Consider the following 15,704-nt stretch of genomic DNA (forward strand, 5'->3'; position numbering starts at 1 on the left):
TTCCATTCTGCTAGAAAACTATTCTCTGACACTTTGGTAAACAGGTTTACATTACTTAAAAAACAAACAGCTCTTACAGTTGAAAATTAATGACTGAGTATTCTGGTTGTTATAAGTCAGCACATTATGAAGAAAGCAAAACACAGGGTAGTGACTCTGTATTGAAGTGATTAGTATGGCAGCGGCAAGTCTCTTAGTAGTAATTTATTCTAAAAGTGGAATAAAATGCTGCTGTAATTTTTACTCTGGTTACAATAAATGTGCTAATAAAAATCTGAAGATGAGATGTAATTAATAGTTCCATGAAATGTGCTGCTACGTGTGATATGAGGGCTGTAACAATATTAATCCCTTACGTGTGGTCTGCTTCTAAGATGTTCATCAAGTGGAGTGATGATCTTCATTTGAGACAGGTGAACTCTGCCAGTGTCTTCTCCCTTTTGGCACTCCAAGTAATTATTTTCCGTCTGCTTCAGCATCACAAGTACATCCCCACGCTGTAAGGTACAATACCACTCTCTGAAGCAATTATTATTTAATATAACATTATTACTTTTTCACATTTTAATCTTTGGAGCCTAAAGCATTTAATAACGTGTAATAGTAGGATTAATTTTTTTTTTTACATTAACCAGTAAAGAAAGAGCTCTACTTTACCTTACAAGAGAGTTCTCCAGGGTTTTGTGAGACAATATCTTCACTGGCAATTCCATGAGGCACAGACAGCTTAAATGTAAACCAATAAAAGGCTTATTCACAATCAAATAACCTCCTCTTACGTTACTGATCATTTAGGAATTTGGCATGTGTGTGCCTAAAGAGCACCTTCTCCAGCAGCTACACTCACCCGGCTTCATCATGCTCTAGATCAACGGGGCCTGTCATTTCTCATGGATGTTAAGAGGCTCTTGGGAGTTGGAGTTGGGCCCATAGAACCACAAGAGCTGAACATGCCCTAACATTCCCTTAAAGACCATAACCAGGAAGTTCCATTCTACAGGATAAGATCCACCAAGTCCCCTGGGTTTTGAAGGAGAAATACCCAGCACTTGACCTCACAGCCAGTTCTTTAATTCAGGGTTCTTACAATGGTGGCCTCCGAAGGCTGATCAGTGATTGGAGCCCTCCGTGTACTGCCTGCCTGCCTGCCTGCTTGTTTCCATAGACCTTGAAGCTCTTCTTCTCCTAGAGTCTCTCTCTGATACCAAGTGTCTACTTAAATCCATTTCATGGCCTGATCCCAGCCACTTCCTGGTCCACTCAGCTCTGTCTGATCTTAGAATGGTTTTTACATCTGTACTGGACCTTGTCCAAGGGGCTCTGTTCCCTGCTTTGGAAAATTTTAGCTGATGAGTGCACACCAGAGGGTCTGTACTATATAAAAGGCATACCCCGGAAATGTAACCACACAAGCTCACATTCAACATGGGAAGAAGGCTGCCTGGGCCTTGGGTCACCCAGGAGCAAAGATCCACAGTGCAAGGATGTGGCCCTGTACCGCTGGCTTGGTGGTGCCGTTTCCCAGCATCTTTGTCAGATTCCTAGGGCTTCCAGTGTACCCAGATTCCTGGCTAGCAATTTAATGGTACTATAGGCAGGCAATAAATGAAAGATTTAAAGAATTATTTTGTAATGAGACATTCAGCTCTAGATGTACCATCATTTTGAATGTATTGAGTTTTTAAAAATGCTTTATTGACATTATACGACTATGCTGAGAACTGTCAGGCCTCTGAGCCCAAGTTAAGCCATTGTGACCTGCACATGTACATCCAGATGGTATGGAGCAACTGAAGAACCATAAAAGATGACATTCCACCATTGTGATTTGTTTCTGCCCCACCCCAACTAATCAATCAACCTTGTTATGTTCCTCCCACGGAAAATGAGTCTCCTGATCTCCCTACCCTGCACCTTGTGACCCCTGCCCCTGCCCACAAGAGAACAACCCCCTTTAACTGTAATTTTCCACTACCTACCCAAATCCTATAAAACTGCCCCACTCCTGTCTCCCTTTGCTGACTCCTTTTTCATACTCAGCTTGCCTGCACCCAGGTGAAATAAACAGCCTTGTTGCTCACACAAAGCCTGTTTGGTGGTCTCTTCACACAGACGTGCGTGACAAGAACCAAACGTGAAATCTGGTTCCCCTTGAAAAAGGGCTCTTGACACAGAATGGCCAAATCAAGTAGAGGCTACAATTGGCATGATGGTTAGGAGCAGGTGTCAGAGCCAGCTGACCTGTTCTCAAATCTTGCTCCCACCATTAATTAACTGGATTTGCAACCCTGGGCATGTTACTTTATGTCTCTGTTTCTTATTTTTCTCACTTGTTCAAGGATAATAATATCTACCTCACAAGGTTGGCGTGAGGAGTAAATGAGTTATTTAATATACACATAAAGTGCTTCAAACAGCGCCTGGCTCATAATTAGTACTCAATATAATATACATCAACTACTGTTTTTATTTATTAATGAAGTAATCTATCCCAAAGAACACTCCTGGGTTTTAGCAATTAAAGTTTTGTCAGTTTAAATGAATATTAATATATATGAATATACTGCCTCCTTCTTATTTGTCTATACCCTTCTCTAAAGAGGATTTTTTAAAAACTCTGAACAGCTTACAGAAAAAATAATTCCTGGCTCGATGATGGAAATGTAGTAACACAATATAGAATTATTAATTGCTGTTCTTGTTACAAGCTACTCTGTCATTCAATTGGTAAAAAGTGCAAGCAGTCCTGCTCTCCTGATCATTTTTATTTTTTATTTTTTTAAAAAAAGAGTCTCACTCTGTCACTCAGGCTGGAGTGCAGTGGCATGATCTTGGCTCACTGAAACCTCCACTTCCTGGGTTCAAGCAGTTGGCTTCCCAAAGTGCTGGGATTATAGGTGTGAGCTACTGCTCCTGGCCTCCTTATCATTTTTATTTGTTTTACATCCTTCAGGTTAACTTGATCAATGTAGAGAACACATCAACTTTTTGTTGTTGTTGTTGTCGTTTTGTTTTTTTGAGATGGAGTCTCACTGTTGCCCAGGCTGGAGTACAGTGGCACAATCTCAGCTCAGTGCAACCTCTGCCTCCTGGGTTCAAGTGATTCTCCTGCCTCAGCCTCCAGAGTAGCTGGGATTACAGGCGTGTACCAACACACCCAGCTAATTTTTGTATTTTTAGTAGAGACAGAGGTTTCACCATGTTGGCCAGGCTGGTCTCGAACTCCTGACCTCAAGTGATCCACCCGCCTTGGCCTCCCAAAGTGCTGGGATTACAGGTATGAGCCACTACCCAGCAACTCTGTTTAACTGTGGCAAATGCAGACAAAAGTTTAGGTCATTTGATGAGAAAAACATTAAAAGAGAACAAAATCAGTATCTCAACTATTGATGAAAACTTCTAACTGGTAACTATTAAATGGACCATGATAATTATTAGGCTTACAAAAGGGGAAAATAAGGGGAAAACCATCCATCTTAGTAAGAACTTTTTATTTCATTTTAAAATTTACTCAATGGGAAAAGGAGTTATTAGATATAAACTACATCAAGATATAAACCATAAGCCTGGAGGGGAGGCATGTTCCCATAGCCCCAGCTACTCAGGAGTGTGAAGCAGGAGGATCCCTGAGCTCAGGAGGTTGAGACTGCAGTGCACTATGACTGCATCACTGCACTCCAGCCTGGGTGATACAGCGACACTCCATCTCTTAAATGAAAGGAAAAACAAAAGATATAAACTATAGTATCTATCAGAGTTCTCCCATTAGTATTACCCACAGGGTCAGGTTTTTCAGAATTTCTGTTTGGTCCAGCCAGGCAGCAAGTTATAAGCCTGGCCTGCCCGGCTTTCTCTCCCCTTTCCCTACATTTCTCCTAATAATGAAACCCTGCTTTAAGACCTAGGTGTTTCATTTGTTTTGAGACAGAGTCTTGCTCTGTTGCCTAGGCTGGAGTGCAGTGGTGCAATCTTGGCTCACTGCAACCTCTGCCTCCTGGGCTCAAGCAATTCTCACGCCTCAGCCTCCTGAGTAGCCAGGATTACAGGATTGTGCCATCACGCCTGGGTAATTTTTTGTAATTTTAGTAAAGACGGAGTTTCACCACGTTGGCCAGCTGGTCTCAAACTTTTGGCCTCAAGTTGATGCACCAGCCTCAGCTTCCCAAAGTGCTGGGATTATAGGCATGAGCCACCGTGCCCAAGACCTAGAATTTATTATGGCTACTCAACTAAAGCACTCTTGGCGTCAAGGGACACTTCCACATTTGTTCCATCATCTTTTTCTAAGGAATAAATGAATCTTATATATACTTTAGGGCACATCTCTTGACCACGAACATTTTTAAAAGCTAAATTTACCATGTATTTACTGTAGAGAGGGTGTCCTGGTTTGGGGCGAGGGGGTAGCACCGGATCTTGATTTTTAAAAACTTGACTCTTGGCTTTTGAGAGTCCAGTTGCCAAGTTACTTTGTTTTTTCTGAAGATCCATGTCAGAAGAGGATCGATTAAAAGGCAGTTTCTTATTAGATCTTCTGGTTGCAGAAAGCTTTGGGGGAGGTGGTCTCTCAGGGGGCACCTTGGTTGGAGGCTGTTGAGTTGGAATGGTTTTTCCATTCACAGGTCTGAAAATCAATGTAGAAGCCATGAGTCAGTGTTTTGATCAGTATTAAATTCTGTTCTGTCCTGTCTTACACACACACACACACACACACACACACACACACACACACACACACACACACAGCTTTCTGGTAGTGGAATACAATTTACTGAAACATGCAGTGCATGCTATTTTTGAGCAAATGACTGCTGCTGCATTAAACATTACATTATTAGAGGAAATGCCATGATGTTCCAGCTTCCTCTTATCTTGCACTAGAGATTCATTAGTTCAAGACAAACAAGCATTTACTATCATGAGCTCTCTAAGGTCCCATTTGCTCTTAAACACATCATGACTATTTCTGGAAACTAGGCACTTTCCACCAAAGTCTGAGATGAAAAGCCTATAAGACATGATGTATGTGTGCTGGGGTCTTGTACATGATTAGAAAAGGAACATCAAAATCCCCTAATATTCATGTTATAGGTGTTACTATTAAAACTTTAATTTAGATTAATATAAAGAAAGCTAGTTCTGAAAGGATAGGACAACTATTACTTTGAAAGTCTTTCCTTAATCTCTATGATAGAAATAATTTTCAGCCGGGCATGGAGGCTCACGCCTGTAATCCCAGCACTTTGGGAGGCCCAAGCAGCCAGATCACGAGGTCAAGAGATTGAGAACATCCTGGCCAACATGGTGAAACCCCATCTCTACTAAAAATACAAAAATTAGCTGCACATGATGGCTCACGCCTGTAGTCCCAGGCCTGTAGCCTACTCGGGAGGCTGAGGCAGGAGGATCGCTTGAACCCAGGAGGCAGAGGTTGCAGTGAGCTGAGATCGCGCCACTGCACTCCAGCGTGGAGACAGAGTGAGACTCCGTCTCAAAAAATAAATAAATAAATAAATTTCAACATAGTAATAATGTCTTCTGATAGCATCACAGCCCTTTATTTGAACAGCTCTGGAACTCAGAAGGCAGTCACCTCTGAGCTCACAAAGCCAGTCCCCTTTGGAAATGCCAAAAACCAGTCTCTTAACCAGGAGGGTGTTAGTGGGCATGTATATGTATATTCTAGAAGTGGAGCTGTTTTAAGTTCAGAAATGAGTCTTGTTCATTTATTTGAGGAAATAAATGCTCTATGAGTTGAACTGTGTTAAAAAGAGAGCAGAGATTCCCACCACCTACCATTATAAGCAGACTGCGGATTAGGGGCCTGGGTGAACTGGTGAGATTATTTCATTGCTAAAAAAAAGATCCAAGGCCAACAACACTCAATTATGGTGGTAAAAAAAGAGCTGGGTCTCTGAATCATTAATTTTTCTCTAACTTTTCCCACATTTACTTACCTCGGTGGCAACTTTGGGGGTCCTCGCACAAAACCTCCTGTTTGACCCGGGTGGTTGGATTCCTGCAAGTAGCAGAGAATGCTTTTTAGTTAAGGTTAATCTGAAACAAGAATCTGTCAAGAGAAATTCTGGACAACCTTTTGGCTGGATCTACAAGCAGAAATGCAGTTGAGTTATAGAAAGTAGCTTAAAAGAGTTTTCAGCATTAAACAATATTAACTTACTTCTGCCTAAATTATTCATGTCCTAATACAAGTCAAAATACTGACAGGAAGAAACCAGTCTCCTATTGTGGACCACAGCTTGAGCAATTGCACCGTATGGTCATGCACTCAGTGGATTCACGAGATATTAAGGGAAAATTTAAGCAGGCCCTAAAGAGAATTGACAAATATATGTTCTTGGCCAGGTGTGGTGGCTCCACCTGTAATCCCAGCACTTTGGGAGGCTGATGCGGGTGGATCATGAGGTCAGGAGATCAAGACCATCCTGGCTAACATGGTGAAACCCCATCTCTACTAAAAATACAAAAAATTAGCCAGGCATGGTGGTGGGCACCTGTAATCCCAGCTACTCGGGAGGCTGAGGCAGGAGAATGGCATGAACCCGGGAAGCAAAGGTTGCAGTGAGCCGAGACCACGCCACTGCACTTCAGTCTGGGCAACAGAGCGACACTCCGTCTCAAAAAACAAACAAACAAACAAAAACCTATCTATCTATCTATCTATCTATCTATCTATCTATCTATCTATCTATCTAATCTAGATAGATATATATGGTCTTTATTCATTCCTCTTTATTCATTCCGTGATCACACATAGGAAACATACTGCTCCTAAATTTAAACACACAGTAAGTGGGGTGGTTACTAGTTGGTTTTGCTTTGAATAGGGAGATCTTATCTCACCACTGTTTGGTTTCAACAATTTGCAGTGGGTTTTCAACTAGAAGGAGGTGGGAACGTAAAAGAAGCTTGCAGGATGGTCTGAGAGGAAGGCATGTGAGGAGAAATAGTTAAGGTCCAAGAAAGCAGTGTGCTTGTACCACTCCAGCAAAGGGGCTGGATGGGGTAAAAGAGTTTTGTAGAAAAAAGGAAAAGGAGAATAATGTGAAAAGTAAAAGGTACAGGTGGAATGTTTTATTCTAATGGTAGATGAGAGAAATTGGAAGTGTGGAGATTAATAGGAAGATTTCTGTAGGGGAAGGGATTCAAACTTCCATTTAAACTGGTTTTCTGAACATGTTATAGCCCAAGGATTGGGAAATGAGGGTGATACATGGAGAATATTTTCAGATTCTCTGTGAGTAGGAAGCCAAAGGATCTCAAAGCCAAAATTTCTGTTTTTTGGGAGGGGGAAAAAGCCTTCACAAAATTCTTTTTTTTTTTTTTTTTTTTTTTTTGAGACAGAGTCTCACTCTGTCCCCCAGGCTGGAGTGCAGTGATGCAATCTCAGCTCAATGCAACCTCTGCCTCCCAAGTTCAAGTGATTCTCCTGCCTCAGCCTCCCGAGTGGCTGAGACTACAGGTGTGCACCACCACACCTGGCTAATTTTTGTATTTTTAGTAGAGATGAGGTTTCACCATGTTGGCCAGGATGGTCTTGAACTCCTGACCTCAAGTGATCCACCTGCCTTGGCCTCCCAAAGTGCTGGGATTACAGGTGTGAGCCACCACCCCCAGTCCCTCACTAAATTCTTCTAATTCTGTCTTTTTTTTCCCCCACTTTTCCTACTTTCTAAGTCCCCAACACTAACACTCAGGAAATAATATTTCTCCAAAACTTCATAAGAAAAAAAATGCTGACCCTTTAAATTACACTTTTTTTTTTGTAAAGGAGGTTTAATTAAAGCTTGGGAATCTTTGGGCTACTTCAGACTGTTTTCCTCCTTCTTATAAATGAGCCAAAACTCACTTTCATGATTTTTAAATTATACTGAATATTTATAACATTTTCCTTAAATACCAAATGATTAATTGCCAATAACTGTGATCATTTAAACATGTTTCAATGTTATAAAATCCCATTTTAAAAAACAAATTAAGCTTGCCCTTAAAACTTGGTTTCACTAATGAGTTCAGTTAATGTAGTGAGGCAAGTAACCAGCTCATAAACTCTGCAATATTCCAGAATATAATCCATGCCTTATAATTACACTGCTGCCTATATTTTTCCTGACAAATATTGCTAAGATGCTTGAAAAATGCATTTATTTCTGTGGCTACCTTTAAAATTAAAACAAACTCTAGCAGATAGGAAGAAACTTTAATTGCTTTTATCAAAGCTGTAATTATTAGATACCTTGATAAAGAAAATTTTAAAAACAGATGTATAAATTTGACATGGAAAGATGCAGATGATGTACTGTAATAAATGCATAGCATATGACCCTAATTTTGTACCAAATATTAGCTGTAGTTTTTCCTCGGTGGTGGTATTTTTATGGGAAATCTTAAACATCTTTTTAATTTCTTAATTTGCAACAGTAAGAAAATTTTAAATCAGAGAAAAGGAGTAGCACATTCAAATTCCTTTTTTTTTGAGACGGAGTTTCACTCTGTTGCCCAGGCTGGAGTTCAGTGGCACAATCTCGGCTCACTGCAAGCTCTGCCTCCCAGGTTCATGCCATTCTCCTGCCTCAGCCTCCCAAGTAGCTGGGACTACAGGCACCTGTCACCACACCTGGCTAATTTTTTTTGTATTTTTAGTAGAGACAGGGTTTCACTATGTTAGCCAGGATGGTCTCGATCTCCTGATCTTGTGATTTGCCCGCCTCGGCTTCCCAAAGTGCTGGGATTACAGGTGTGAGTCACCGCACCCGGCCACATCCAAATTCTTTAGGGATGTTAGGCACATTCTTAAAGGCACTTCTGTATCTGACATACTCCAAATATTGAGAGAAGGAGACAGTTCTTGCAGGAGCCACTGTCTTAGTGTTTGCTCAAGTCTGGGTTTATGTCCAGGTTCTGCTGAGTCTTTGCAAGATAACTGATTAGGGACGTCTTCCTCATGGGTATTCCACAAATAACCTGAAGGCTCTCTGCATTTGCTTTTTGGTGCTTTTTCTCTAGCTCTGATATCCCTGAACTCTGGCTTTTAATGTGTTTGGACAAGCGTTTTAGCTTCTGGTGAAGTTGGTTTTCCTGCTTGTATTGTCTCTGCAGATTCCATCTTTTTGTTCAAGATGGAATAATCTTGGAATATTTTGGAATATTATTCCATTGGAATAATAATAGCTGGGACTACAGGTGTGTGCCACCACACCTGGCTCATTTTTGTACAATACTTTTTCTTTTTTTTTTGGAGACAAGTCTTGCTCTGTTGTTCAGGCTAGAGTGCAGTGGTGCAATCTCGGCCCACTGCAACCTCCACCTCCTGAGTTCAAACGATTCTCCTGCCTCAGCCTCCCAAGTAGATGGGATTACAGGTGTTCATCACTATGCCCGGCTTTTGTATTTTTAGTAGAGATGAGGTTTCACACCATATTGGCCAGACTGACCTCAAACTCCTGATCTCAAGTGATCCACCCGCTTTGAACTTCCAAAGTGCTGGGATTACGGGTGTGAGCCACCGTGCACCCCAATATTATTTCAATAGAGCTTTATAGTTTACGAAGTCCATTAAGTATGATGGACATTACATATGATGGCTATTAATGAATGATGTTTTACTTACTTATCACCCTCTCACTCCTTTTTATAACTATTTCAGAGTAGAAGCCAGTAACCTTCTCAGGCAACTTTTCCTCCACGGGAATTTGGGATTTTCCTATTTAACATTAGTGTGGTAGTAACCCTACTATCCTCTTTTGGGCTTTCTTGGCCCAGATTTAATAAAAATTTATTACCAGCTACTTTGAAAATCACAAGTGATCACTAAATTTTAATTCATTCTTCAGGAAAATCTCATTAACTAGATATTAGCTAATTTAATTTAATGTCTCCTTCAAAGAAATTTTTCTTTGCCAGATGATTAGGTGGGCTTGCCTGTATAATAAACATAGTTAATGCACAATGTAAAACCATTATGAAATTTGAACTGCAAATTTGGTTCAAAGACTTTAAAAGTTAATTTCTCTTAAAACAAGCCTTAAAGATCATATGCCATATGGACATCTAAAAAAAATGAGTGTGGTCCAGTGTGGTTGCTCATGCCTGTAATCCTGAAACTCTGACAGGCCAAGGTGGATGGGTCACTTGAGGTCAGGAGCTCAAGATCAGCCCAGCCAACATAATAAAATCCCGTCTCTAATAAAAATACAAAAAAAATTAGCTGGACATGGTGGTGCATGCCTGTAGTCCCAGCTACTTGGGAGGCTGAGGCAGGAGAACTGTTTGAACTGTTGAGGTAGAGGTTGCAGTGAGCCGAGATCATGCCACTGCACTCCAGCCCAGGCGACAGAGCGAGACTCCATCTCAAAAAAAAAAAAAAAAAAGTGTGATCTCATATCTAGAAAAACCTAAAGACTCTACCAAAAAATCCCTCTTAGAATTGATAAATGATTTCAGTAAAGTTGCAGGATACAAAATTAATATACAAAAATCAGTAACATTTCGATACATGACAAAGAACTAGCTAAAAAAAGAAATTGAGAAGGCGATCCCATTTACGATAGCTACAAAAAGAAATACTTTGTAATAAATTTAACTGAGGAAGTGAAAGACCTCTACAAGGAAAACTACAAAACACTGATGAAAAAATGGAAGATACAAAGGATACAAACAAATAGACATTCTATGCTCATGGATTAGAAGAATTAATACTGTTAAAATGAGAATATTACCCAGAGAAATCTACAGATTCAATGCAATCCCTATCAAAATACAAATGACATCTTTACAAACATAGAAAAAAAAAATCCTAAAACTTGTACGGAACCACAAAAGACCCTGAATAGTCAAAACAATCTTGAGCCAAAAGAACAAAGGTGGAGGCACCGCACTACCAACTTTAAAATACACTGCACAAAGATGTAGTAGCAAAAACAGCATGGACCTAGCATAATAACAGACACATAGGCCAATGGAACAGAATAGAGAATCCAAAAATTAATCCACGTATCTACAGCCAATTGATTTTTGATAAAAGTGTCAAGGACAGTCATTGGGGAAAGCACAGTCTCTTCAATAAAGGCACTGGGGAAAACTAGATATTCATATGCAGACGAATGAAACTAAACCCTCCCACTTACTCTACAAGACTCAACTCAGAGACCTAAATCTAAGACCTGAAACAATACAACGACTAGAAGAAAGCTGGGAAAACGCCTCAGTACATTGGTCTTAAAAAAGTTTTATGAATAAGACCTCAAAAGCACAGGCAACAAAAGTAAAAATAAACAAATGGGTTTATATCAACCAAAAATCTTTTGCACAGTAAAGGAAAAAATCAAGAGTGAAAAGACAACCTACAGAATGGCAAGAAATATTTGCAAACTACTCATCTGATAGGGGATTAGTATCTAGAATACAAAAGAAACTCAAACATCATAACAGCAAAAAACCCAAACAATCTGATTTTAAAGTGGGCAAATAAACTTTGGGAGGTGAAGGCCGGATGACTGCTTGAATCCAGGAGTTCAAGAACGGCCTGGGCAACGTGGCAAAACTTGTCGCTACAAAAAACACCAAAAATTAGCTGAGTGTGGTGGCATGCGCCTAAAGTTCCAGCTACTTAGGAGGCTGAGGTGGGAGGATCCCCTGCGCCCAGGTCAAGGCTGCAGTGAGCTGTGATCATATCACTACACTCCAACCCAGGAGACAGAGTAAGACCCTATCTCAAAAAAAGAAAAAAAAGAAAAAAAAAAGCAAATGATCTGGATATTTCTCAAAAGAAGACACACAAATGGCCAACAAATACATTTAAAAATGCTCAACCTCACTAATCATCAGGGAAATTCACAACAAAATGGCAATGAGGTATCATTTCACCCCAGTTGGGATGGCTATTATCTAAAAGATTAAAAAAAAAAATGCTGGCAAGAATGCAGAGAAAGGGGAATTCTTATACACTGTTAGTGGGAATGTAACCCAGTACAATCACTGTAGAAAACAGGATGGAAGCTCCTCAAAAAACTACAAATAGAACTACCATATGATCCAGCAAGCCCACTACTGGGAATTTATTCAAAGGAAAGGAAATTACATTGAAGAGACATCTGCAAATCCATGTTTACTGTAGCACTACTCACAATAGCCAAGATACGGAATCAACCTAGGTGTCCAACAACAGATAAATGGATAAAGAAAATGTGGCATGTGTACACCATGGAATACTATCTAGTCACAAAAAAGAATGGAATCCTGTCATTTGTGGCAACATAAATGGAACCGGAGGATATTATGTTAAGTGAAATAAGCCAGAAACAGAAAGTTAAACACTGCATCTTCTCATTCATATATGGAAGCTAAAAATAAGTTGATCTCATAGAAATAAAAAGTAGAACAGAGGATACTAGAGGCTGGGAAGGGTAGAAAGAAGGGAGAGAGAAGGAGCTTTGTTAAAGAATACAAAATTACAGCCAGACAGGAGGAATAAATTCTAGTGTTCTATACCACTATAGGATGACTATAGTTAACAATAATATATAGCTTCAAATGACTGGAAGGAAGATATTGAGCATTCCAAACAGAAGTGGTGAAAAATATTTGAGATGACAGATATGCTAACTACCCTGATCTGATCCCTATATAGTATATGTACTGAAACATCACTATGTACCCCAAGAATATGTACGATGATTATTTGTCAATTTAAAAAAGAGGAAATAATCAGGATTCCCATAAAGTCCTCTGAAAGCCATTATTCTTTCTCTCTCTCTCTCTCTCTCTCTCTCTCTCTCTCTCTCTCTCTCTCGCCCGAGGCTGGAGTGCAATCGATCTTGGATCACTGCAACCTCTGCCTCCCGGGTTCAAGCACTTCTCCTGCTTCAGCCTGCTGAGTAGCTGGGATTACAGGCACACGACACCACGTACAGCTAATTTTTGTATTTTTAGTAGAAACGAGGTTTCACCATGTTAAGTAGGCTGGTGTCGAACTCCTGACCTCAGGTGATCCACCTGTCTTGGCCTCCCAAAGTGCTGGAATTACATGTGGGGGCCATCGCGTCCAGCCAACTTTATTCTTTTTCTTAAATCACTTCTCTAATTACTTGTTGCATGTCTGTTTCCCCAAGAAACCACAAAAGTTGGAAGACCAAAAAAAAAAAAGTATGAGGATATTGAGGTTGAAATGAAAAATATATATATTTACTGAAAAAAATCTTTGACCACCATCTTAACAAGTGCACAGTAAAACACTATTTTTTAAATTAAAAAAATACATTTTTCTTAAATTTCAGATTTAAAAATTCTTATGGTAATTATCTTAAATTTTGGTCACTAATTGGATATTTTAAATAAAAACCGACAAGTTGAATAAAGTTATTTCCCTGAATATTAAAGGTGTTTCGAGATTTTAATAACCTTCTCATTATTAGTTTCATTTAAAAGACAGTGTCATTAAGTTGGTATACAAATTATTTTATAGTGAAGTACAATGAATTGGCCTAATCTCTCTATAGGGACTTTTAACATATTGAACACTACATTATGTAAGTACATGGGGCTTAGAGACTGGTCTCTAATAGAGGGTTCTTGTTTTTAATTTGACCAGGAATAAAATAATTTAGATATTAGCTGACTATTCAAAATTGATGCATAACCACGTCTTCAATCTAATACAATCTATAATGACCACTTACCAAGTTTTTAGTTCTGTCAACATTACTGAGTTTTCCAGATACTGTACTGAAAGTGTTTCCAATAGGTTTTTCAGCCGGGAGAGGAGGTGGGCTTTGTGGATCCTCATGTAAACCTGGAAAAAGTAGCAGTAATTCATCAATAATTTCTAGTTTTTAGGATTCCAAAGAACGAAATGATTGCTGCTTAGTTTATTAGAAAAATGGCTATCATAAAAGATACACACAAATAGTTAAGAAAATGAGAAAGAGCTCCCAGCAAACTTCAGAAAATTGATGTGCTAGTCAACATCAGTTAATTTCACTATATGTTTTATAGAGAGTGAAAATAATACTAAATAATTACAACAGCAGCCAGCATTGTTGAGAACCTTTTATGTGACAGGCATTAAGTTAGGCTTTATATTTACATACATTTCACCAACCAAGATCTATGTGCTACATTTGTCCAGTCCACTAGCTAGTAGCTACATCTAATGATTGTCTTAAATCTTAATTAAAATTAAATTAAAATTTCAGTTCCTCAGTTTCACTAGCCACATTTCAAATACTAGCCACTGTGACTAGTGACTACCAGCACAGTTAAAGAACATTTCTATCTTTGCAGAAAAGTTCTATTGCACAGTGCTACACTAGATAATACCCTACCTGTTTTACAGATGAAGAAACTGAAGCTAAGAAAATAAATGCGCTAACCAAGGTCTTACTGCTAGTAATTGTCAGATCCATTGTTTTGAACCTAAAAGTCCATGTTCATTTTGATAAGACATGCTCCTTCTTAATAGTGGTGTATTCAACACTCTCTCATCCAAAAATAATTCAATGTGTTTTCTTTCTTTTTTTTTTCTTTGAGAGTCTCGCTCTGTCACCCAGGCTAGAGTGCAGTGGTGTGATCTCAGTTCACTACAAGCTCCGCTTCTCGGGTTCACACCATTCTCCTGCCTTAGCCTCCGGAGAAGCTGTGACTACAGGTGCCTGCCACTACGCCCAGCTAATTTTTTTTGTATTTTTAGTAGAGACGGGGTTTCACCGTGTTAACCAGGATGGTCTCGATCTCCTGACCTCGTGATCAGGAGACCTCCGCCTCCCAAAGTGCTGGGATTACAGGCGTGAGCCACTGCGCGCCCGGCCAATGTGTTTTCTAATTCATTAGCTTCTGATTAATGAACATAACTGCCCTCAATTAAACAATACCTTTACATCCAAACCACAGCCATATCAGTGATAATTTACCCCCAACTTATTTTAAAAAGAAGGAAACAAAGATGACCAGATTTAATTAGTGACAGTTAATTAAAATGAGTGCGCAAAAACAACTGGAGAGTGGATGACTGTAACATACTGAAGGACGCTAAAGCCACCTTTTACAGTTTGGTTTAGGCATTAAAAGGAGATGAGCAGATAAGCATTCTCTCTCTTTTCTTTCTTTCTTTTCTTTTTTTTTTTTCAAATGTACACTCTCTACTTCCATTTCATGTGATAAACCTGTAACAAGAAGATGATTTGTCAGGTTTCTGTTTTATCCGCAGACAGGAAAACATTCTCAAAGGGAGGAAAATACCCAGGCCAGCAACTAGGAAAACAATGATTTAGAGCGAGGCAAACATTCTTAGTGAGAGGCAAGGCTGCTCTGGGAATTAAGACATATATAATAAAAACATCCAACTCAGTCACCATCTTGAAGATATTTTCTATGCTGTGGTTTCCGTATTCTTACAAGGAAATAGTTGATCATTTAGAATATAATACTGTTGTGACAAATATTTAAGAGTATACGCCAGTAATATGAAAGTAGAAAGGAGATAGCTTACTGGAAGGAGGAACACAGGGAGTATCTGGTGTGAGTATGTGTGGGATGTGGAGGAAGGAGATTTCCAATTTTAAATAATGTAGTCAGGGAAGGTCTCTGAGAAAAAGTGGCATTGAGCAAAGATCTGAAGGATTGGTGAGGGAGGGAGCCTTGCAGACATCTGGGAAAAGGACAACCTGGTCAGAAGAAACAGGCCCCAG

General features: G+C 39.5%; 1 protein-coding gene across 4 annotated transcripts in view; it reads right to left on the reverse strand.

Moving 5' to 3' along the window:
• SH3D19 (SH3 domain containing 19) overlaps positions 1-15,704 on the reverse strand; it is a 198,770-nt gene that overhangs the window by 24,256 nt on the left and 158,810 nt on the right. For 2 of the 4 annotated variants that reach the window (XM_025385229.1, XM_025385228.1), the window contains exons 9-13: positions 13,698-13,810; positions 5,958-6,019; positions 4,360-4,624; positions 658-726; positions 357-497 (exon numbers count right to left, since the gene is read on the reverse strand). In XM_025385229.1, the coding sequence (XP_025241014.1) occupies positions 357-497; positions 658-726; positions 4,360-4,624; positions 5,958-6,019; positions 13,698-13,810 (650 nt within the window). The remainder of the gene's footprint in view (positions 1-356; positions 498-657; positions 727-4,359; positions 4,625-5,957; positions 6,020-13,697; positions 13,811-15,704) is intronic. The other 2 variants (XM_025385230.1, XM_025385231.1) reach the window with 1 other exon arrangement.

The sequence above is a fragment of the Theropithecus gelada genome, chromosome 5 (genome assembly GCF_003255815.1).
Source record: "Theropithecus gelada isolate Dixy chromosome 5, Tgel_1.0, whole genome shotgun sequence".
Taxonomy (NCBI): domain Eukaryota; kingdom Metazoa; phylum Chordata; class Mammalia; order Primates; family Cercopithecidae; genus Theropithecus; species Theropithecus gelada.